At 34.5% G+C, this 26,166-nt stretch overlaps 2 protein-coding genes across 2 annotated transcripts; both read right to left on the bottom strand.

The window, feature by feature from the left end:
- Positions 1-287: 287 nt before the first annotated feature.
- Positions 288-24,531, bottom strand: LOC129265451 (uncharacterized). The gene is made up of 8 exons (XM_064102092.1): positions 24,142-24,531; positions 14,874-14,983; positions 10,053-10,194; positions 5,335-6,599; positions 4,226-4,325; positions 3,692-3,850; positions 3,214-3,285; positions 288-2,913 (listed from the first exon to the last, which is right to left on the bottom strand). Exons 1-8 carry the CDS (start codon positions 24,194-24,196, stop codon positions 2,885-2,887), a joined length of 1,932 nt encoding a protein of 643 aa, XP_063958162.1. The 5' UTR covers positions 24,197-24,531; the 3' UTR covers positions 288-2,884.
- Positions 959-1,366, bottom strand: LOC129265449 (palmitoyltransferase ZDHHC22-like). Its single transcript, XM_054903442.2, has one exon. The coding sequence runs from the start codon at positions 1,364-1,366 to the stop codon at positions 959-961; it is 408 nt and encodes a 135-aa protein (XP_054759417.2).
- Positions 24,532-26,166: the final 1,635 nt, after the last annotated feature.

The following is a 26,166-nucleotide window of genomic DNA, read 5'->3' as shown; positions in this document are numbered from 1 at the left end:
TCATTGATAAACATATTAAACAATCTCGGACCCAGGACACTTCCTTGGGGTATACCAGAAGAAACAATTGCAGGATCTGAGCAAGAACCACGGTATTGCACAACCTGGTAACGATTAGATACAAACGACTTTATCCAATTCCACAGACTACCTTGTATACACATTAGAATCAATTCACATTAGAATCAATGTTTCTGAGATTCTTTCCAATGATGAATTACAATCATTCAAATAAAGATTTTATGTATCTGCTCCAAAAGTCTATAAAATTATGATATATTTTGTTTGTAAATGATGGACAGTAAAAAAGCTGGAACTAAGGTCCTTTAGACCACTGGAATACCTTTGGGTTAGCAGGGATATTTTTGCATATTATGTTTTATATTTGAAAAAGGAATTATTTATAAAATGTTTTGAAAAAGAACTTAGATATAGGGACACCATCCTGAAATGCAGTATTGTTAGAATTGATCTACCACACTTTCAGTTTTCACTTGTATTAACAAAGAAAATATCCAACATCTATGAAAACCAAAACTCAAGGCTAGTGATTAGATATTTTATAGCATGTGTAGATTATCCACTGAATACCAAGTACATGTAAGAAAAGTAGAATTAATCCAAAGTTAACACAGAAATTAAAATCTTAGCCCTGCTAAACCCTGCAAAATTTCATTAACACTACTACATGTATGCAAAACACTTATTAATGTCATTGTGACCAATTTGAAAATGACAACTTAATGGGAGAGCAACTCTCACTTAATGCTACAAACTTCTAATGCATGATGTTATTATCCTCTGAAAGAATTTCACCAAACCTTAATTGCTGATTAATTTTTTTTTACAGTTTTAATCCCAATGAACTCATCATGAGGACTTCCCCAGTAGACAAAACAAAAAAAAGGTTAGCAAAATCAATCCAAACTCAAAATATTACATGCATAAACATAGATTCTCAATTCTCCAGTTTTTCATACAACCCATTACCACATTGAGGGAATGGCAATGGTACAACCATTCCAATAAACCAGTATTTTCCAAAGACTTCAGTCCATTTAGCGTACATTCCTGCCTGGCGTTTCAGTCTAAACTTCTCTCCATAGAGGGCCTCATGTGTTGTCAACCCTGTTATTACCAAGAAAATCTGCCATACAAAGAACCCAGCAGCTACAAAGCCACCGACCAATTGGATGTAGAGTAGCAGAGTAAATGCAAGCTCCATTACATCAGTATGGCCAGAAAACCAGCCTACCACAGCCCTGGGTAGAAGGAGAAAGTAGGTCCAGGCACCAGGGAACTCCACCGAATGGGCTAAACTCAGGTACAAGGCCGTCAGGAACAAAGAGTAGAAAGCCGTCACCATCGAGTACCAGCAAAACCAGATGAAATACTTCTGATTATGATACCCAATGCACTTTCCAAGCACATAGCAGTGATGATCATGTTTCAGAATTGCAGATTTACACAAACTACAATAATGGGCACGGATTGGCAGTGAAGTCTTAGTCCCTCCTCTTAACTCATAATTGCTTGGTATTGACGTGTTTGTAAATACAGCCAGTAGAAAATTTGCAAAGGTAGATCCCAAGGCAAATGTGGTAAACATCAGGTGCTTCCATGCAATGAAACCAAGTTTTTCCACTACTTCAGGGATGGTAAAAAAAGTAACGGTAGTCGATGATACAAAGAGTAACAACAGAATGAATACAACTCCAACATAGTTAAATATCTTAGCAATTTTTAACTGCAATGTGCTTCTTTCACACTTTTTATCAAGTACTGGGTTATTCTTATGACGACTGCTCCGAATGTTTGACAGCCGTTTCTTCTGTTGAATCTGCATGAATCAGTCTGGAGTGATGATAGCGTTATAAATCACAGAGCATGTTGTTTGCTGTACATACAACATGTAGCCGGTCTGTACTCTCTCCTATCCACATCCAAATCCTTTAGGCATAAGTTTACCACACAGGCCAAGTCAGCGTTTCTTTTGCGTCGAGCGATTTACGTACCATGAATGCACGAATCTCTAGTAAAGTAGTAGATCTATCTATAGATCTATTACACCAAATGACACACGTGGGACCGAAGTAAATAATGCCAACAACATCGTTGTAAAATATTTGAATATTTCACGTAAAGTTCCATCTGTGAAATATCAGTAACCGTCAGCAACATTCACAATTACCAAATGGCATGGAATATGACAAGAATACGGCAGTTTGTTGACTTTTCTTTCCCCTCTTTGGCTTTGGCTTCGATCAATAACAGACGCTAAATTCGTAGTCTAGCGCTATAGCGCGAACAGGCGTAGGTCTAGATCTAAGTTACCATGGACGCGACGTCAGACCTAGGTCCATGATCTAACTCAGTCTCAGGCAGGCTACTCGAGCTCAGTGCGCGCTTGTAGTGAAACCTGGGTATTCGGTTCCAAAACTTAAATCGTTTTCCAAAGAAAATAAAGGACAAATTGATATTCATTAGATTCCACATCGAGTCAATAATTGTGTTTTTACCTAAAATTGAAGGTCATCTCGTCCGCGGAAAATTTGACAAGCAAAAAAAGTCCTCACTTTCAAAAGGGGGGGGGGGGGGACACTTTCAAGAGTAAAAACTGTATATTTACAAACTTTAGTTCTGGCATACATGATCATAGAACTTAATTTTCTGCGTGTTTGAATATGCCAAGTGCATTGCATTTCATACAATTTCATACCTTCCCAAAAATAATAAATGATCACAATTATAGAAGCTTTTCCAGATAAATACAAGCGGGTAAATGGGGTGAGGAAATCTCTCTTTGACCCATTGGAGGTGGATGGTCCTATTCCTTGATACGGTGCTTATCAATTCGTCTTCACGTGAGTGCTGTGGATTCAGTTCATATAGCATCGTTTCCATTTTGCTTTCCTGTCAAAAAAATAAACGAATAAATTCTTTACCTTAATGCAGATAGAAAGAATAAGAAAAATGAGAAAGAATGGGAAAGATGGGGGAGGTGAAGGAGCGATAAAATAAAATTTAGAAAAAGAAAAATATAGATGAAAAGAAAACAAGATAAAAAGAAAGAATCGGGGGATGGATAAGGGTGAAAAGGAATAGGAAGTAAAAACTAGGGAGAATATATTATGAAGAACAAGAAGATTGAAATCAAGATGGGAATTCCCCCATAATAATGTGCTTAACGGAACATAACACTGAATGACCTACCTTTGAGAGAGTTTAATAGAGCGGTGTATAAATGTTTTTGTCTCGATGAAAGCTGATGTGATACAGCGCCCCCTGTAAAATGAAACATGTAAAACCATAATTTTGGCACAAATGTGGGTCTGGGGATTCAATGTAAATATTTTTTTGTTTACAAAAATAGGATTAGTTTATTTTTTTCTAACTATTCCTCGACTTCATTTCACATCAGTTTCATGTCATTGGTGTTAGGCCCACATTATGTAAAATATAATTCTATGTGTTCTGGGTATAGCGCTTACAGGTTGAAATAAATTGTGAACAAATAAATGAATAAATAAATCATGTAAACAATGAATTATGCAGATCAGTAGATGAATATTTCAATATCATTTAGGATGTAGGTATAAACAATAAAAACATTGATTGATACAAAGACAGATGAATGAAAAACTAATATTACTGTTTTTTAATTGATAAATTGATTGTTATTTGAACCTACCTGACGGCACGATAGAAAGAGCGCAGAGGACGGCAGCTTTCTGCGTTGCTCTAGCCTTGTATTTCTCCTCATTTTCTTCATGTTTGGTATCACGTAGCAAGCATAGGCGTGATATCACATGGAATGCTCTCTCGTTGTAGTATGATATAGGTAAATTACCTTTGAAAATAAATTTAAAAGTACAGAAAAATTTACCGAAATTAGATTTTTCCGAAGGCCAACTACAGAAATTTCGCGTCAGACAGACCAAAGAACTTCATATTGCGTAATGTCGGCTTGTGAGAAACACAAAGGGGGTCATATCAATTTTGCTCCCGAAATATTAATTCAGTTTTTCATCGTTTCGCCCCGAAATTAAATTCCCCTGCAAAGACGCACCTTTTCCCAGTATAGGTCTTCCCTCTGTTCCTATTTAATATATCTTACCATATTAATTTATCGGATGTTGTTTACCATTGATAATCCTTTTTAAGTACAGTCATTTCTTTCGTGTAAAGTTTATATATAAAAGCTATAATTTTATAATGTACTTACCATAAACTTTATAGGAATAGCCAGTAATTATCTTCTGGATTTCGTCTCTCTTTTCTTGAACAAAGGTATCCATGTCCTTGTTACATAGTTTGTCTTCAATCTAAAATGTTCAGAATATATAAAAGTGAACATGACGAAAATAATCGACTCAAAAGGAAATAATAATTATAATCATACTATTTGGGGATGCATGAATAATTCACCGGGACAATCCACAGGACTATAACACCAAATGCCTTTTCAATTGCTGCAATTAGTAGCTCGAAAGAATGGACCATGATATTAATGATATTTACATGATTCAGGAAGGATGAAATTTTCGTGCAAAAATCGTACAGGTAATTGAAAATTATCACATAAAGCATAGCTCTATGCATAAAGCAAGCGTCAAAATGAGCGGTGGCCAGGCGATATCGCAGTGGGTCAAGTAAAAATGGGGCTAAGTGATAATAGGCCTATAAATAAAAGATAAGAGAGGGTAATGGAGAGTAAATATGCCGATTTGAATAAAAAAAAAACTACACGCAACTGAACACTTATCGTGTCATTTCAAAATCGGTGTTGAACGTTTGGTGTTATAGGGTTGGCGCAATAATAGCGTCGCATAACACCGAATTCGAAATTATGATCTTATAGGGATAATAAATGTCATTGGTGCAATGGTATAAACTATAGATACATCTTTCTTGTATTAAAACCCACATCCTCTACTACAAAATAAGAAGTACCGCTGCAGTACCCCAAATGCAAAGTGTAAAGGCCAAAATGCATTGCCCGTTAGCATGAATAGTTTGATCCGTAACAGTTTTTTTGCTTGGATAATTTGCTATGACCCCCCCCCCCCCCGTTCTCTATCACGTGCTTGCATCCCCTGTAATTGAAGGAGAAGATGAAAACCCATATCTTATTAGAGTTTACCATTCGAAAGATTGGCGAGAAAATTGTTCTTGTTTGGATATACTTGGCAATAGCAATAGTACAGTAGTTTTTTTGCGATTCCCCTTCAATCATTGAAATACGGTTAGTTTAGCCATCAACCTTTCCACACGCTAGCCATAGCAATGTCAAGTTGATGTAACAACTAAGTGACAGTAAGCCAAGAGACTTACCAAAGAGGTGCTGCGAAGATGGTACTGCCACAGTTGTTGCATGTTCTTTGTCACATCTACAAACGCACCTATCAATCTCTCAACGAGCTCTGCCGATAATCTGCTTTTATCAGAATCGTGTTGTATTTCTCCTGTTTCTTCATCATAGCTTCCTTCTCCGTCGTCATCATGATCGTAATTTTCATCAGCATCATCATCGTCATCATCATCACCTGCCGATTGTTCATCATCTGACCAATGCTTCTTTCTCTTCATGTAGGTACTAGGTAGGAGAGTCATTGCGAATCCACGTTTACGAGGTTCTTCCCGGGATGTGTGTATTCTAGAAGAAACAATATTTTGATCTTTAAGATCTGATCGTTCATTATTACATGACGCAAGATGGTTAATGGCTATATTTTCTGCTTGGCATTTTGGAGGAAGGTCTAGTCGCTGACTATGCCACTCCGATTCATAGTTGTCCTCACAAGAAGCTGTCCTTCGAGGAACCAATTCCGTATAGCTTTTTGAATGCCCGATATCCGCAGGGTTTGAATCACCTACTCTATCAGCTGTGGATATCATCTGGTTGTGGTCTTCGGATTGATCTACCGTCTTGTCTCTATAAAGGTTGGCATATGCCAAAGCAGCTACAGCTCCTGCTTGCACCTCAGGGATTGTCAAGCTCACCGGTGCCGTTCCTGAATGTGGTCTGACTCCGTTGTCCCACTGGTCATCGGATGACACCTCACTTATGGTCGAGGGACTTTGCTGGGATACTTGCCAAGCATCCCCTTGTGTTGAATTGATGGGCGTGGTCGTGCCCGGAGAACGCGTCATCATGGAGTAGTTGTTCTGAACACAGCTTGTAGCGCTATACGTAGCTTCCATCTTCCACGTCATATTCGAAGTTGGTACGATCCCATCCATAGGTCCATAGCTCGCCATATCGTCATGACCATGATGACCACCAGAGTATGGATACTGGTTTGGGAACGGTTCGTTACAATGGTCGCACTGGGACATTGTCTCGTGTTTCAGGCTATAGCATCCCTCACTATGTAAACCGATTCCATACTTGGACATGGCATCGATATCCAGGTCTTTATAGTTGGACTGGACGTAGTCCGGGTGTCCAGGCATATGCGAGTTGAATGTTGGGGACCATGACAGACTCCGTGGACTTCCCGCTACAATGGGTATCGAACCCATGTCTCTTCTGTTTGTGTAGCACATATGTTGCAAAGGCTCATTTTCTACCTTCGGCCGGCGGCCTAACTTGATACCTATGGGATGAAATGAAACACACACACACACAATGCATTATTAATGATAAAGATGTTCCAATGAATATAAACATGAATATATCAGCAGTGTGGTGTTGGGAATGGTGCAGTAGTAAAAGTAGTATTATAAATAGTAGATAATAATACAATTTCTTCTACTGCTACAACCACTACCACCTGCTTCTACTACTGAAATCACCGTCGCCACTATCACCACACTAATAATATATTCACATTTATATTAATTGGAGAATCTTACTAGTGGTGGTACTTTAGTTGTTGGTGTATAGGACTAGTAGTAGTAGTAGTAGTAGTAGTAGTAGTAGCAGTAGTAGTAGTAGTAGTAGTAGTAGTAGTAGTAGTAGTAGTAGTAGTAGTAGTAGTAGTAGTAGTAGTAGTAGTAGTAGCAGTAGTAGCAGTAGTAGTAGTAGTAGTAGTAGTAGTAGTAGTAGTAGTAGTAGTAGTAGTAGTAGTAGCAGCAGTAGAAGTAGTAGTAGTAGTGGTAGTAGTAGTAGTAGCAGTAGTAGTAGTAGAAGTAGTAGTAGTAGTAGTAGTAGTAGTAGTAGTAGTAGTAGTAGTAGTAGCAGTAGCAGTAGTAGTATAGTAGTAGTAATAGTAGTAGTTGTAGAGGTGGTGGTGGTGGTGGTAGTAGTAGTAGCAGTAGTAGCAGTAGTATCATTAGTTGTAGAGGTGGTGGTGGTGGTGGTGGTGGTGGTGGTGGTAGTAGTAGTAGTAGTAGTAGTAGTAGTAGTAGTAGTAGTAGTAGCAGTAGCAGTAGCAGGAGTAGTAGTAGTAGTAGTAGTAGTAGTAGTAGTAGTAGTAGTAGTAGTAGTAGTAGTAGTAGTAGTAGTAGTAGTAGTAGTAGCAGTAGTAGCAGTAGCAGTAGTAGTATCGTAGTAGTAATAGTAGTAGTTGTAGAGGTGGTGGTGGTGGTAGTAGTAGTAGTAGTAGTAGCAGTAGTAGCAGTAGTAGTAACAGTAGTAGTAGTAGTAGTAGTAGTAGTAGTAGTAGTAGCTGTAGAAGTTGTGGTGGTGGCGGTGGTGGTAGTAGTAGTAGTAATAGTAGTAGTTGTAGTAGTAGTAGTAGTAGTAGTTGTTGTTGTAGTTGTAGTAGTAGTAGTAGTAGTAGTAGTAGTAGTAGTTGTAGTAGTAGTAGTAGTAGTAGTAGTAGTAGTTGTAGTAGTAGTAGTAGTAGTAGTAGTAGTAGTAGAAGTAGTAGAAGTAGTAGCAGCAGTAGGAGGCCTATACTGGCCTATTATTATAGATTAGTAGTTGTGATGGTTGTATATGATTATAATTCTGAACATGACAGTATAGATCAATGTTTGGTGTCATATTTCAACAAAGAAATAACCCGTTAAGTTAACTCATGAGAACGTTCCGGTATGTTTAGGATAGAGGATGATTTCTTTTTAACCGAGATTTGTAACCCCCAACTCGAGGTTCAAGGTTTATTCGTTCCAACATTTCACATTTTCAAACATCAATAACTCAATACAAACAATAATAACAGTAATAATGATATAGGTATATTTACCCGATGATGATATATGATACAAATGTTCATAAATAAGCATAAGAAATATGTTGTAAAGTATGAAATGTATACATATAATTAAAACAATATAAAAAAGGTACTAGAAAGCATTCTTGTAATTGGTTCTAAAATAATAACAAAGAAAGAAAATGGGAGATGTGGATATAAGGGAGCAAAAAGTGAAAACAAATCTTGTTGGTTGAAGGCTCCTATGAATATGCAGTGAGAGTCTCACAAATTATCAATATGACAAGAAAGGGTAGTAAATAAAAAAGTAAACAAATAAGGGGGAGACACTTATTCATAAATAATTAGTCTCGCGTAACTTGTTCGTCGGTTCCTTTATGATTGTGGATACGTTACTGAGGCGGTTCGGCTTTGACAAAACCCGACAGATGCGAGTACTATAGATTATTGATATAATTATTGTCATTATTATTACATTTATCATTGCCTTTTACAAAATATGGCTGAACAATATTATTTTACATGCTTCCAACATTACTTTCCAATTTCGTCGTTCTATTTTCTTTTGATATGAAACATTGTCTTGATGGATATTTTTTGTGATTTTTTTTCCCTATTGCTGCCGGAAATCATTATTAGGGCTCAATCAATATTTCAGCCCTAGAAATTTAACGCGATTTTCATGGTTTGGCTTAAAATCAGAACAAATGGTCTCCGCAAGACAGTCTGATGATAAATGCGTGACGTTCTTGATTAACGTTTTGTATACAACATGTACAATAGAGGATAATAGCCGGCATTTGTGTGTAGACAATGGTCTTTAATAGTTCATTAGCATGATTAGTACGCATACAAATCAACGGGCTCCTCAGTGGAAGTTCAAGGCGGTAAAATGCGTGTCTAATTAGCCATATCAAATTTTTTTATCTGAAATGTTATAATACGTCTTTGATTGAGGAGAGTACCTTCAATAGAGCAAGCGATGGATAATTTCATCAATTATTCAGATTCTTAGATTATTTACCGCATTTACCACGTCCTGCATTATCTGAAGAAAATATAACAAATGAATTAAACTGTTTCTTTTGATCGCTCCCTTGCACAAAGAAGATAAAAAACGAAAGGCATTTCGGGTAATTAACTCCTCTCCACATTATTTGTTGTCAAAACTCATTGTAACTTTGTAAGCCATAACATCAAAAGACAATTGTAATTTTGATTCAATATCCAATCTCTAGTTATCTATCTGTTTCCTCGTCATTTCTCCTATCCAACCCTTTTCTACACTGCAATAAGTTGTGCATTTATTTCTGGAAAGTTGGCAAACCATTGAAATAATTTATTGGTCAAGTTTAGCCAATAGTTGGGCGAAATAGTCTACATTGATATACCGTCGATGTTTTGATATTGGTTACAAATTTTTACATCGAATGTTCAAGGAATACTACCGTTGGTCAAACTCGGTTACTTTTGATTAAAATTGTATTGTAGTGTATAAGAGTGATGAGGTATTGAATATGGAAAGATTGGTGGGATTGGGTCAGTGGCGGATCCAGGAGGGGGTACATCCAGCCCGTCCGTCCCCCCTCCCCCCATGAGAGTCATAAAAAAGTGATGTGAAAAATGTTGTGCATACGCTAGTAAATACCTTCTCTTTTTTTTCCTTGTCAAAATCTTTTCTGAACAAAAATGTCACCCCCTTTCTTGCAAAAATTCCTGGATCTGCCCCTACAAATAAATTATATGATAATTACAATAAATTAACACTTATGTCATGTATGTTATCAATTTGTATAATGATGATGAAATTGGTACTAACTTCACTTATCCCTTCGATTTCTAAAATAATTATTTATATATGTAGTAATTTTTGCTGATAAAACAATTGTTAAACATAAATACAGTTTTCATTTCAGTAGAATGAATATTCATGATTTTATTTGTATTTACCTTCTTTTGACATTCCAAGACCAATACATTTTTGAAATCGGCAAAATCGACAAGAATTCCGCGTTTCCATGGTGATTTCGCAGCTTCGTTCCTTCGCACATGCGTAGTTCGCCCCTTCTCGGATGCTCCTTCTGTAAAAACACTGAAAAGGCACCAATGTATTTGTATATTATTTACCAAAATTTTCCAGATAATTTGAAGGGTTAACAGGTCTAGCTTTATGTCTAAATTTGGAGGGTTGTTCTAACAAGGGAATTAACTTTCAATGCTGCATTATTATAGAGTCAATGTAACCCATTTTTATGGATGTAATACCATGTGAACACGGCGATTCCTATGGCCGGCAGGGATATCATTATAAAAGAAATTATGTCATCTGTCAGTCAATTGAATTAACCAAATATAGGCCTGTGTATGAATCTATATAAGCAGCAAATAATATATAGATATAGAAAATATTCCCTTTGTTGATAGCGGCATTTGGAAAAATGATCAAGGGGAGAGGTTTAGACGAAATAGGAGAAATTTTGATTTAAAACAAGAATGCGAAAGGGAATCTCCATTTTGGAATCAAGTGTTCCTTATTAGCCAGTGATACCACATTTATGGTAAAAAAAAAAAAATATTCCTTTTATCAAATAAACCATATAAATGACTTCGAATGCGTTTTTTTTTTTGGGGGGGGGTATGTTTTGTTCTGTTTTTTGCAGTATCTGGTTCGGACTCTCTGCAAGGTCAGTGAAGTCTACAGTTGTGCTAAAATGTTAGTGAACCCCTTCACAAAATGCACTCATTTATGTTGAGTGTTAGATGTAGACAACAACGCTACACTATTCAGCGAGCTCAGAGAAACAAACCTTTAATGTAATATTTTATCGCCTGATTTCACAATTAAATATATAAAACATGGCAGAACTTGAACACTTTGAATATTTTCATTTTCCTGTGGGGTTCACTAACCTTTTGGCACCACTGTATATTCTAACCAAGCAGTGGAAATTGTAAAAAAAATGAATTTTTAATTAAAAAGGGAATAAGAATGATAATTCCTATATAAAGTATATTTCAAATGATTATTCGGTATTTTCCTTAATAAGTACTGAATGAGGAAGGTGAAACCTGTTTTTTTTTTCTCCAAAATTGGACTCAAATTCTTGTTCAGTCAGGAATATTATTATTATTTACAACTTTATTTTTTCAATTTTCATTCAATGAGCTGACAAACCACTTTTGAATTTTTTTAGATATATATTAATTCATGTATAGTGTCAAAACACAACCAAACATCTTCTAACTCAAGTTGAATTGTACCATGTTGTTGTCATTCCATCATCATTTTAGCATCTCACATACACGACTCTGAGCGAGCCACGCTCATTCCAAATTCTTCACGTTCTGTATTTGTATTCATAATTAAAATTGCCCCCTTCATCCACACACAATACCGATGTTTCTTATTTAATTATATAAACACGTCTTTTGAGTATGACTAGCTCACTTTCAGTTTGTTCATATGCATGCAGCAGTGTCGTCAATGCTTCGTATACTCAAATCATAAATCATATGACGGAAGTTTTACTATGAAGTGAAAAAATGTGATTCAATCTCTTTCTCCCCCTCTAGCTCTCATACACTCATCTTCTCTCCAATTTTTCATCTTTCTTTCTGTCTCTGTCTCCCTCTCTCTCTATATACAGTTTATATATCTCTCTCCAACACAGCACCCCGTCACCGTCCTAGCCTGCTAGCAGATAAAAGAATTGCCGAAGATTTTGCAGGCCTTTATAAGAGTCATGTCAATTAACGGTGTGAGATAAAGTTTCTGCATTTTATTTTTCTTTAACAACAATAATAATTACATTACATTAATCGCGCAATAAAAACTGAAGCATAAAGACAAAGAGATATAAATCTTATGAAGAATTGTTGTTTAAACCTTGCTTAACACTGACTTGGAATTTAAACCAGATCGGTAGTCATTCTTACCGATAGCCGATAGCTTTTGACAGACAAAATAAATGCGACAGATCAATATAAAATGATATGTGTACCTCGAAATGTCGAAATTAGAAATTAACGTTTGACTGCGGGTCAGCCTATTTAAACCCTCTTAAACTGTTCTCAATTTTATTCTATTCTAATTTATATTGAAAAAAAAAATCATCATTACTTGATCATTAATCGCGGTATCATCTTAGGGTGTGTCTCATTTCAGTTTTAAGAAATGGGGAATCCATAGGTGCCCCTGGCAACAACAAAAAATGTGAAAAGAGGGGGAAGGGGGAAAAGGGGAAAGAGGGTGGAAATATTAGAAAAAGAGCGAAAATAGGGTCAAAAGGGTCAAATACTGCTTCAAAGGGCACTCCTAAGAGATAATGGTGGGATGATTTAAATTTATATCAGGGTGTGGGGTCCATCCCCTGGATTTGAGTCGGTAAAAAGGGAAAGGGATAATAGTGGAAGAAGGAAAGCAGAAGGGGAAATAAATAGTAAAAGACGAATAAAAAGAAGAGAAGAAAACAAAATGTCGTTTAACGTTATAGCGACATAAGATATCCGTTAAATAGTTTTACCCATTTCCGATTTTATAAAGCTTATTTTCCTTCTTATTCAATAGATTTATTCATTCATTTATTCATTCGCTATTTTTTCATGTATTCAATCAATTATTTTATCAATTAATCCATTTACTTGATTTTTTAAAAATATCTTATTTATTCATTTACTTTGTTTGTTGACTGACTGATGACCAGCAACCAAACAACCATTATAAAACATTAGTACATCCATTAAAAACAGGATCGTTTTGCAATGGGGGGGGGGCTCAGTTTGAAAACAATGAATAAAATTACAATACTCTAAAACGGGGGGATTCACTCGCCTTTCTCTCTCTTTGATAGTGAGGTCAATTAAGATATATTCAATATGGAGTTAATATAGAATGAACTAGACACAAGTAAAAGCCACTCTTAATACTCTAGTGGATTGTATTCACTCGATTTTTTTTTAGACAGTAAGCAATAACAGACAACAAGAATAATAATGACAACAACAATTAAAATGATGATAATAATAATAATATGGGCAATTTCATAGGTTGGTGGACATGAGCTCAATGTGTCTTTGTACTGTATAGCCCATCTGAACTGTTCATTTTAATTGTGTTTGCCTTACTTATACTTTTTGCTGGTTCTTTTATAATCGATGTTGAGGGCTTGAGGCAAGAAATGGCATGCATTTGTTTTACATTTTTTTTATTTACACAGCCCAAGCCAGATCTCGTACAGTTTAGTGAATACATTACCAATATACTGACCAACTGACCAATAAGTAAAAGAGAGGAGGAAACTTATTCAGAATATTACCTTTAAACATAAACTGGTGTCTAAAATCCTACTCATATTATTACAGAAACAGAAACATGAATCTTACACACATTATTGAATTTTCAGTGACATTTACATGTGTTGTTGACCATACATGGACAAAATGTAACGCGAGTAACCACTTTATCTGCACCCCTAGTAAAAACCATGTGTTCTTTATTTTTTGAATTATATACAAAGTTTGTCTCCCTAATATACTTCTTTGAAATGGATATAATCAACTTTCATAAAAAGCCTTGTATGAGGACACTTTTCACTTATGTCGACTTTTCATTAATGCATGTCCAAATCATGTAACATGAGTAACCGACACATTTCAAAGATTTGCCAGGAGCATAATAAAATTTCCCAAGTTTTTTTTTATACAAAGGATAGTCAGACTGCGTACTTTCTTGTGATAAAGAGATGTTTAGTTCCTATCAATAATAATGGAGTTACAGCTCCAAGTATGAATCAAGGTGTCTCCAAATGTAACGTGGGTAACCGTGGAATAGCCCATATGCGCCATCTAAAAGTGAGCTATTAAAAAAAACCAAGATACTTTTACATTTTCCCTGTACTTTACCCTATATAGAACTATCAGGAACTATGATATGTCAATCTGTTCGATTTTAATGGAGGAGCAATGATGCTAAAACTTATTCATTAAATATTTACAGGTTTGTATTAAAGTTATGCAGTGAGCAATTTGAAATGCATCGAGGGGATAATTGCTTGTGTTTATCGTTCATTAAAATTACATGATATTTCGTTTGTTCTAATGCGTGCGATCAACGGTGGGTTCCTTTCTTCGAACGCCTGTCCATTATGCCTCACAACCTTGATAATCTAATCAACAAATAATTTCAGAATAGAGAAAAGATGATGTCGCAAGAGGAGGAAAACTTTAACAGTCATGATGTAATTTAGATACCAAATTTTAGTCAAAGATGTAGCTACTAGAGATGTGGCTACCGAAAAATGAATATTCAATAGATCTAATTAATCTGAGTGCAATAATAAAGGATAATGAGAACTGATATACAGGCAAGGTTAATATATTTAAAAAGAACAATGATTATATAAAAATGATAAAGAAGTATTGGATGATTAGCTAACGTACATAATTCAAGAATAGCAGCAAAATAAACGCCGTATGATGGGTAGTATATTAAAAAAAGAATGATTATGTAGAAATTATAAAGAAATACAGGATGATAGGTTTACGTTCATAATTACCGGTAAAGAAAAGCACGCAGCCAACTAAACGCCGTGTGATAGGGGAATGTTGACAGGAGCGAGAGAAAGATAAGGCAAGTGACATTTTGATATTCAATGGGGATTTAAAAATCAATAATGATTATGAAACATGCGCAAAGAATAATAAAGATGAAAATGATATATATGATAGAAACAATTTATAGGATAGGCCCTATATTTTGCAGTAAATGATTACCTTGCATCCTTCGCAAGTGAATACTCCGAAATGAAGACCAGACGACATCGCACCACATACCTGACAGGGGATCTTACGGCTGCTCGGCGGCTGGATAGATCCTAACTCATCTGCAACCAAGCAAACGTCATGATATCAAAACATAAAACTATATGCTTTCTCGTGATACATAAGTATTCAGAAATATATAAAACTGAATTTACCCTGATGCAGATCCAGGGAGAGGTGGTGTAACCGATGGCAAACAAAATCCACCCTCTTTTGGGGGCTCAAAATTGCGTTTTTACTTTTTCTTACAATGAGCCCCCATCTTGCTTGTCAGAAAATTCAGTGCACTTTCTGTGTCATTCTTTCAAGAAATTTTGGATCCGCTCCTTTTGTTTTAAAATCATGAAAAAATGCTTCCATGGTCATCATTTTCAAAGACATTATCTTAGAACTTAATTAAAATTAGCAATGTCATGCAATGATTATGACACATATTTTAATAGACTTGTAATATCTATTTAATTGTTCCGTCAAAAACGATACAATTTCATTCTTTTTTGCTGTCTCTGTAATCGTGTCTGTAATAACTGATTGAAAAATATTGATTACTTTCTTTCTATAATCATAAACACAAAGGCTGTATTGCACAAATTGTTCCATAATGAAAGTGAAATGAATAACACCTTTTTTTATCGAAGTCTACTTATATAAAAGGGAGGATGAATTACTTGTTTAGAACAGTGCTTCAAAACAGATCTGTTGCAAATATAAAAAATGTCACTTATTTAAAAAAAACCGATTAACTATCAAACTTTACAAAAATAATCTATTTCTATGCCATTATCATATTTACTGTCTATAAGTTGTGTCATGATTTTTTTCTTCAAAGATATCGTGATAGTAATATTGTTCCTATTTCAATTTTTGACCTAAAGTTTAGTTGAGACAAGACATAATTATTGCCAAAGAACTTAGAAAATTCAATTATTCCAGAACAGGATACGCTAATGTATGTTTGCGTTTCTCATCATGCAACGCAGTGATAAATGGTGTTTTCACTCTACGGTGTTACACGTTTACTTTAAAGCTTTGCTTTGGAAACAGCACCCTTTAACAACATTGTCGCTCTTACAAATTCTATTATTGATTCTCACTCAAGAACAAGTGTAATTTTACCGGCGATAATGCCACGATATGAAATAAAAAAGTTGCAGGTTTCAGTAGAGAAGCCTAGCACATTATTATCAAGCTTGTAAGCACAATCATGAAGAGCATTGGAATACATCTTCCTTAATTAGATTATACTCACAAGAAAGAAAAAAATGGCACGGTTGATTAAACAGACAAAAAGGTGTTTATTTTATGAAAACGATAACTGTGTACACCGTACATGTCTACTTTGTCTGAGCACGCACAAGTTGAATATGTGTTTGATATTTTGCTAACATATTCCTCGGCTAAAGCATTATAAAATATAAGTAAGAGGGCAAGTTGGAGGGTAATAGTCACGGAAATGAAACTGAGTATTTTCCACCAACTCCAATTAAGGAACCATTAACCACGGTTATATAGTTGTATTTCGAGAAGATAGGGTGTATTAAGTTACGGGAGAGCCTTTTAGTAATTAAGTCATCTTTTGTTTTATGTTCACTTAACTTTTTTTTTTAAGTCATGTCGATGGGAAGAAATGGCAGATTTGTATATATTTTTTTTCCTAAATTATATTTTTATAAAAAATGTTCCTTGAAAGTAAAGAGGTTGAGTGCTGAAAGTGACATTAAATTGGGTGGCGGGGCTGCTTTTTAGTCGATAAGAGACAAAGTAAACTGTGTTTATTAATGTGAAATTAAAGAAAAAAGTAGAGGTAGTAGTAGTAATAGGAGTAGTAGTAGTAGTAGTAGTAGTAGTAGTAGTAGTAGTAGTAGTAGTAGTAGTATAGTAGTAGTAGTAGTAGTAGTAGTAGTAGTAGTAGTAGTAGTAGTAGTAGTAGTAGTAGTAGTAGTAGTAATAGTAGTAGTAGTAGTAGAAATAGTAGTAGTAGAAATAGTAGTAGTAGTAGTAGTTATAGTAGTATTAGAAATAGTAGTGGGAAGGGGAGGAAATTATATATTAGTTCTATGCAGTGATAATTATGATTATGATAATAACAATACCAATACTCATACCAATGCTAATACTACTAATAATAATAATCATGATAATAACGATATTAATAATAATAATAATAATAATAATATACAAAAATACTAATAATGATAATAATGATAATGATGATGATGATAATAATAACAACAATGATAATAACAAGTGTTGTAGACAGTTTATATTAGTGTGAATATACAAGATAACTCAATGCTGGTAGTTTACGATTGACTAAATATAAAATATGAAAGTAGCATATTTCAAAACTTCATAATCACTCTTATTATGTAACAAGAAATATATTATTGTATTATCAGTTACTTCTGATATGAGATATTGAGGCATGGTTCGAACTTTTTGCTGAATATTTATATATATTTCTTGATATGAAGTCACCAAGGAGTTGAAGTTGACTATGGCAAAAGTTAATCAATTTACTGATTTAGGTCAGAACGATTGAGGGAAGAAGCTAAAGTATTTCGTGTTTTCTTTGATTTCACTTCTTCTCATTTTGAGTAACGATTTTTCTGTCTTCATTCATATATTTTCGGTTTTGTTTCTTTTATAGTTTGAGTCCAAAGAATTAAGGATATGATTTCACCCACTTCTATTCTTTGCAAGCACGCAAGTTGAAACTTGGTTCCGCTCTTACCAACTATTTCATCTTTGAATTCTACTGCCACGTTTAACGTCTTGTTTCATTCATTTTAAGTCATTGAAAACATGCAATCCCTGAAGAATGAAAAAAATAATAATCAAATAACATAGTGTCACTGAAAATTTACCTAAATTCGATTTCCTATATGTCATTGTTGTATACGTATGAAAATTCTTTGAATAGAACTCACAAAAAATTAAACCAACGCTGTTATTACTTACATAAAAATGATGAATGGACGTATTTACGAGCTAATTGGAAAAATGGGAAAGCCCCGTTTTTTAATTTTCATGAATTCTGTCGATTCGCAACCTTTTATTTCAATTAATATCATGCCCAGTATCGAGTAGATGATGTAAGATTTCGGCGACCTACTTTTTATCTTATTTTCTACAAATACGAAACGGGCATGTACGTAAACCTTTATATGCCAACTGACCGCTTTATTGTATAGATAAAATTAGAGGTGGTATATTTTTAATCTGTTTAATTCAACAAGTTACATATATATTGTTCAGATATATTTTAAAGTCAAAATTCTAATTTAACCAAACAAAAGGTGAGTTGGATTCTCTACAAAGTTTTAATCAAGTTCCTTTATAAAAAGTCAACCTGACCATCAGATGCCTACAACCTACTTCGAAACTTACTGAGTTATTTATATATTGAAAATTGATTGTAAAGTGTTAATAGATGCCTTATTGTGTGAATTCTGATCAATATCGTGATATGATGCGAAATTCTGATATCGGCTAAAGGTTATATATTGCAATTATTACTTTTCAGCCCACGTTCCTCCAAACTTTGATAAATATAATTTGGAATGCCCCAGATTATAGAGGATAACTCCTGCCTACAAGGCTGGCGCGTATTCTAATTGCCAAATTTTTAGTTTCTGTCTAATCGCCCTTATGTTAAATTAACAGGTCTTTTTGTGATTTGAAAAATAAAAAAATCGCATTCTATCATTCGACTGGCCTCTAGGTTTAGGTAGAGAAAATTGGCATAAGCATTATGGATACCCCTGCATTGCAATCAAATTGATCAATATTGCAAGCTCTTATAGCCATGGGTTTCAGGGGGGGGGGGGTTCGATCGAACCAACAAACTTTTCAAAAGCAAGAAAAATATGGGAAGAAACAGTTTTTCGGGGATAATAATACCCAACAATTTTTACTAATTACCTGTTTATTCGGAGATGAAATGACCATCAGTTTTGACTAATGACTTTTTTGCTTGTCAATATTTTAGGAATGGAAGAGAGGGAATTGAACCCCCTAATGAATATAAATGCCTCAATCTTTTGACAGACTTAAATCTTGTGAAACATCCCAGATCTGTATTATAGATGAGTTTGCTAATTGGTTTTTAAGTTATTTAAGAGATTTACGAATGGTGTTATTGTCAGGAGTTTTTCAAGATTATATGGTTTGCAAAACTTAATTGCCAAGTTTGAGATCTTGCTAAACATTCTTATATAGTAGCTTGCATCATAATTGCATGTGGCATTTTAAGCCCATCCCCAATTCCCCTTTTCAATTTTGTGTAAACATAATGTTCCTAGCTATGTCTTAAAAACTGTAAAGATCTTAAATAACTAGATTAAATTCATGAGTTGAATAACCATTAATTCAATTAATAGTAATTTGTGACAGTACAAAATAATAATAATTAATAATAATATCATAATGACATCTTAATTATTAAAAATAAATCGGGTTGTGTGGGGCGTTTGAGGATTTCATCTGTTATGTTGGTTTGATTTCGGTTTTGCTATTCCAAATGTGGTTTGAATTTTGATAGATTGGATGGGATTGAATGAAAAAAGCGACTTGTAAGTAAGCAATCAATAATGACCAATGGCTTGAAATCCCTTCCGAAGGACCTTCAACTTTGGTTTTGATCCATGCAGAGTCATCGGATTACCAGACCACCGCAGGTCTAACCATGCAGTATTGGCCATCAAAATTCCATCATGTTCAGAGTCCAGACCTATGGAATTCTCTTCCAGAAAATATAAAACCATGTTGCACTTTATTAATTAAAGACCAACTGTTTATCATCAGACTATATTATAATGTAAAAATGTATGCGTGTATATACATTCAATTCTTGAAATACTGTATATCATTAAAATGAATCTTCAATCACGCTATTCCACTCATATCACCATCATCAGGGGCCGTGGAAACGTCTTGGAAGCGGGGGAGGACTGACCATGCAATACAATGATCAGATTGTATTTTAGTATTTTTTATTGAAAAGTAGGGGATCGAGCCCCCCCTCCCCTCCTCCGGGTCCGTGGTCCTCGTCATTATCACCACAGTCGTTATCATTGTCGTCATCATTATCACCATCCTCATCATTGCCATCTCTAGCATTTTTTTTCATCAACATTAATTTTGTAATTAAGTGTAATCCACTAGTTTCGTTTGGGACTGTCATGCCTTCAAGAACAATATTGCTTATAATTACACAAAGTTGGATGAATTGTGATTGATTTGCAGTTGAGTTGGATTTATCATTATTCACCATTATTTAGGTTTATCATTGGTTATCAAACGCAGAGTACCCTGTCTTGGTATCTAAATTGGGTACGTTCATATTGATGGCAGGGCTTTTCTAAACGAAATTTACAAGGATTTCAAGACATTTCATATTTTAAAGACTTTCACCTTTTTATATCAAATGTATAATTTGTAATATCTTGACATTCTTTTCAAAATGATACTTAATCTGTAGGTGCTCATAAACTTTCGACAATTTACAAAAGCATGTTTGCTTATTTATCTAATAATTAGCATTGGCGTATAAATGGGAGGGGGTGTTTAAGGGCACTTTGTCCCACACCCATCCAAACTATAAAAAAAAGAAAAGTTCCACCACTAAGAAAAAATGAGAAAAGGACATAAAAGAGAATGAAAAGGGTGAAATATCGCACTATTTCTGAATATCATTTGTAAATCTATCACAAAATTAGAGTTACATTAAAGAGGTTAAATTTCTCGCTGGCTGGCGACTTTTAAGACATTTTGCCCCATATACCACGCTCTGCCCTTTCGATATTGTTTGCTCATTGAACCACTGACCATCAGTTTCACGCGTTATTTACATCCAACTGCATTTTGATGTTTGTGCGGTGTTATGGTTATATAGACCACGAAAAATGTGTTGTTGGTGAGTTATACTGCATTCTATTTGTAAGTCTCTCTCTCTCTCTCTCTATACATATTTTTCACACATAATTCATGTGGGGGCAGACAAAACTTTGGTTCATCTTCATATACTTCCGAGTGATGATCAAGGGGGTTGAAGCGCCCCTTCCCCCATTGGCGGCGAAAAAAGGGAGGAAAGGATGAGATATAAAGAAGAGGACAGAAAGGAGAGGAAAATAGAAGAAGAAGAAAATAAGAGGAGGAAGAAAAGTGAGAAAACATAATGGTAGGAAAATAAGATAAACTTTCAGGTCACCATAAGAACATAAAAATTGTGCTCGCGCTTCACGCCCGCATTTCCTTTTAATTGCATATCTTGTTCAAGATTAAAATTGCCTTTAATCCTGTTTTCAAGTAAAAAAAATACAAAACATATTTCTGTTCGCGCTTCGAGCATTCATTATTTTGTTTAGTAAAATATGCATCATATTTTTTATTACAAATTAAAGGTATCAACCTCCAAAAGTTTCAGCTCGCAATTCTCGTTCGCATTGTTTATTTCAGTGACATAGTTCTACATGTCAAACAGTTCTTAAAACAACCTTTTCGGTCATAACATGGAAATCTTGAACTCGGGCTTTGCGCTCGTAGTATTATTATTTGGGGGGGGGGGGTGGGGGGTCTGATTAAAAAAATAATAATTTGCCAGTTCGCGCATCATGCTGCATTATTTGATTAGCGATATTCGTCTTCTATTCATGAATTCCTGCAAATAGTCTTTAAACTGTGTTTTTTATTCAGGTCAGTATATAAAAAAAATTCAGCTCGCACTTCGCGCTCGCCGAATCAATTTAGTCCTAATGAAGTACCTAGTCTTTTTATAAAACTTCAGTCTTTAAGACAACCCCCCCCCCCAAAAAAAAAAGCTCTTTGAGCAGCCAATCGGGGAAAATGTTGATGAGATATGTTTCCGCCCACTTCCTATATTAGACAATGCTGGATCTGCCCCTAATACCATAATACAACTAGGCAAAAGGAAACATTTATTTAGGTTGATTTACTAGGAACTCTTTCTTATAAAGTAATCCACGAATTCTATACGATTACAAACAAACCTTTTCCATCAGAAATATACTATCAAATCGATGAAACATTGGCACTTCAATTTAAATTATTTAATAAACGTTAAATCAAATAATTAACAGAGGTTTGTAAGCTACTATAGGTATATGATTAATCTGTATCTGTGATTTGAACATAATATAGTGGTTTCAGGTTTTAGATAATTTCCTATTTCTCCAGAATAGAAATTATTGCTATGCAATCATTCATTTTCTTATCCCTGGTTGGACAAGAGACCTTGATCAATAATAGTTTTTCACGGATCCAGAAGTCTGGAGGACTTATGTCGAGCATAAACAAAGTCCATTTATTAAAATTTAGGCAAAGGAAATAAATACACGAAATGTAAATAGAAAAGGATGTCGGAAAGTTTGCTCATTTCTAGCTTTCCAAATGAACAGAAACTATGATCTGAATCATGGACTCAATTAATGTTTTTCATTATGATATTGGCTTTATAGTGTGATATAATAATTGAATCTTGAAAGGATAAATATGGCATTTTTCTCAATCCAGTCCAATCTAATTTGGATATGTACATTATCGGGAGGGGAACTGTATAAACGTTCGCTTTTAATGATTAAACTACAGTCAAAATTACGAGAACTTTTACTAGAATTTCAGACATTTTAATACAATCTACAATCTGAATTATTAAATAATTATTTGTGAGAGTTCTGTAATTTTTTAGTGATTCATGTAGTTGAAATTATATTTTTGATTGCCTCTTTTCCTCATTATATTTTTTGATCTCGAAAACCAATTGTCTATATCTTAATTATTTCATATGTTTTTTTTACTATGTGATCCAAAGTTATGAATATTTCTTTCCTCAGTGCACTGGGTGTAATTTTTTAAACATTCGTGTACTGAGTAAGCTATAACATTCGAAGTTCAATTTCAATGTATTTTCTCTTTCAAAGTCAAGTTCAATATCATGTCTTATTTCCAACATAACATGTTACATGAAATATATTTTATCCCTTTTTAGACAAAAATATCGTAAATTTATCAACATACGTTATTCTCTTTATTTATCGTACAATATCTGCCTGACACAATGCCTTTGAATTTTTTTCATAAAATCTTTTGCTGCATTCGTAGCAAGCCTTTTCAGGCTTAAACTTGTCTATCATCAGTGATAATTATGCTGAATGGGGAGGGGGTATTCTAGAATCCAAGCAACATTAGGTATCTTAAAATTAGATAGACTTATAGCTGTTTATGATAGCTGTTTATGAAGAGATTCAAATTTGTGCATGTTTCTTTCCTATGAACCTATATAACGAGGTATAAATGAGTAAGATAATATGTCTGGCAGGTATTCCAGAACACATGCATTAAGTGAAAAACGTATTCATATCCTGATGGAATAGGTCCATACATTGGTTGACAGTGGTTTTGTGTTTCTCAAACTTTTCGATCAATACGAAAAATACTTCGTGTCTGTCAAAATAAGTTTCTCTGTAACAGACCTGCTTACGTTCTTATACTTATAAATTTTGTTCTCGACAATCCTTACGCATTCCGGAAGCTCGTCAGACATAGCAACAAGTACTGTGTATGAATGGTATTCTAAGTATTGCAGTTTATTTACTAACAGTATTAAGGAATGCATCTGTTACTATACTTACTTGTTACTAGGATGCCAAGATAAAATGTTCAGAAATTTGAATCTTTGATCTTAAACAGGTCTATTGTACTTCAATAATCAGAACAATGTATACGTAAACCGTATAGTCATTGATATATATAATTACAGTTAAGTGAGCTTTTGTAATAAAATGTGTAAAAAAAAAGAGATAAAACATGATCAGTAACAATGACCAAACCTAATTGCTATAAATTACACTTCATAAAACTGCATTTCTAAGTTATGCCTACTGCTACCAACATATGAATATCTCAGCAAAACGTTCTCGTGTGTCAAGTCACAAAAGTAGAGCAGAATCAGTAACAATGACCCAACCTAATTGCTATAAATTACACTTCTTTTGAGTCCTTAAATTACATGTATTTGTTTGAAGAAAATATGATGAAATTTTTTTTTTTAATGTATATCATGAAATCGGACTTTATATTAATCTTTATGATGTCAAAAAAAGCATTTTGAAATAAAGTGAATTGATATGTAATTATGCCTAAATATTATCATAAAATATCTTATTTTTATTAAAAGATGAAAACTAAAATAGAATTTTACCTTGTAAAGTGATCGACTGATACGGTAGGTCAAGCTGCAACTCTAAGTTATGCATACTGCTACCAACATATGAATATCTCAGCAAAACGTTCTCGTGTGTCAAGTCACAAAAGTAGAGCAGAATCCGTCACATGTACATAGAGTATTGTCTGTTAACCAAGTTCCCCTGCAAGTTCCTCGAAGATATTATTTTCTCGTTTTACTTTCATACAATTACCCTTCTTCCTTCCTTGTTTAAGTCAATCTTTTGCAAATGCTGCGCCAATGTATTACTTTTGTTCTACCAACGTTTTGTTGGTCGATTGATTCTTCGCAGTTCTCTTCCATACAGCTTCCATGAAATTATGACGTCTTCACCATGTTTACCAGTCTTCAAAACTTGATGCACCTGAACGCCGAGCTCGCCGCACGAGATGTAAGGCGCTCGCCGTGAGAAAGGCGCCGTTTTAAACCTGATCGTCGGTGACTGCTGGCGCGTCATTCGTTGGAAGAATGTCATCAATTATTCTAAAGTTCAATTATTCGCGCCCGTACCATGTCCTTGGTTGCAATCGATACATCAGCTATCATGAACGATGAAGGGTGAAGTCTATCAATAATCATCAAATCAGCTACTCTTTCAAACACAATTTACTGGTTTGGTTTTAATAACAACTTGTCTGCTATTGTTTCGCTCAGTTGCTGAACGTGTATAATATAAGGATAACAATGCCCAAAGGTTCAGAAACTATTGGCCACCATTTCGATCACGTGATGTATTTATGATTGACAGGTGTCTGCAAGACCTATACACGCTCGCTTTTATTATGACGTATACGATATCAGTCAATTGTTAAACACTGAATTTCATGAAAGAGATATTATTGTCGTTGGTATTGACATTTTCACTATCTCCATTCCCTGAAGAAATCATTTCATTATCTGACATTATTATTATTTTCATTCTCATCATCTTGTATACGAGGGGAGACGCAAACAAAAGATTTTTGCAATTTAGGTGGTTGGAAAGCTTCATTGAACACATAAAATATATATTTGATATAAATTAAACAATATATACTCAACAAGGGAAAAATTAACCGTAATAACATATAATGATATTATACAGAGTGAAAATCTAGATCGTACGGCCTATATAGCCCGCTTCAGAGTGACTATGAATGGTTAACCTGTTCGTTGTTGAATATATTTAATTTTACCTAGTATGTATACTTTCGCTAAATTGTTTGAAAATGGTACAAAATAATTATTTTACCACCCCTTCATTCTTCCCTTCCCACCTCACCCTCCCCATCTCTCTCAGGTTATATTTACATTCTTCTTTCAGTAAAAAAAAATTTATGTTTTCTTCCTTCGTAGCATGTAGTTTTGGAGAAGGTCTACTTCTTATATTCCAGTGCTCCATACGTAAACATTAGTTCCAGATAAATGGAAAATACACATTGACTCGATACCCCGCATCGGAAATATTAAAGTCTATGGAAAAATTGAATACCTGCAATTCCGTATCCCACCATCAAAGTAATTACATCCACAAATTTGCTCACCTTTGTGACATTGTGGTCATTTTCTTTTCGTGCTTTTGTATAGAGACAAGAGTGAATAGCTTGGCGAAAGGCGATGTCATTTCGTCATAACCCTTGGACTCCCATCCTATTAGATTTCAGTTTACATACATCGACCTTTCAAGTTTGTATTTTGAAAAGATATAAAGAATACATAAACTTTACTCAATTACAGGTATTCCCTGTCGAGTGTCTGAGGTGGAGTAGATGAGGAAGCGAAAGAAAAGAGAAAGATGGTATTAGAATGATAGGACATAATTATATACCATGTCAGCGAACATTTTGAATTGAGGTGCATGAGCTGGTATACTCGATTTTCATTTATTTATTTACTTTAATAGTAAAGGTGTATTCAATTTCGCAAATCGGAGATGTTTTCATTTTTTGTATAAAACAGGGGTAAAAGGGGTTAAAAATGTACTGTACTTGAAATACCATGCATCCATCGGGGTCTAACTCT

This window comes from Lytechinus pictus, chromosome 7 (genome assembly GCF_037042905.1).
Source record: "Lytechinus pictus isolate F3 Inbred chromosome 7, Lp3.0, whole genome shotgun sequence".
NCBI classification, from domain to species: domain Eukaryota; kingdom Metazoa; phylum Echinodermata; class Echinoidea; order Temnopleuroida; family Toxopneustidae; genus Lytechinus; species Lytechinus pictus.
This window is presented reverse-complemented; position numbering and strand designations above follow the sequence as displayed.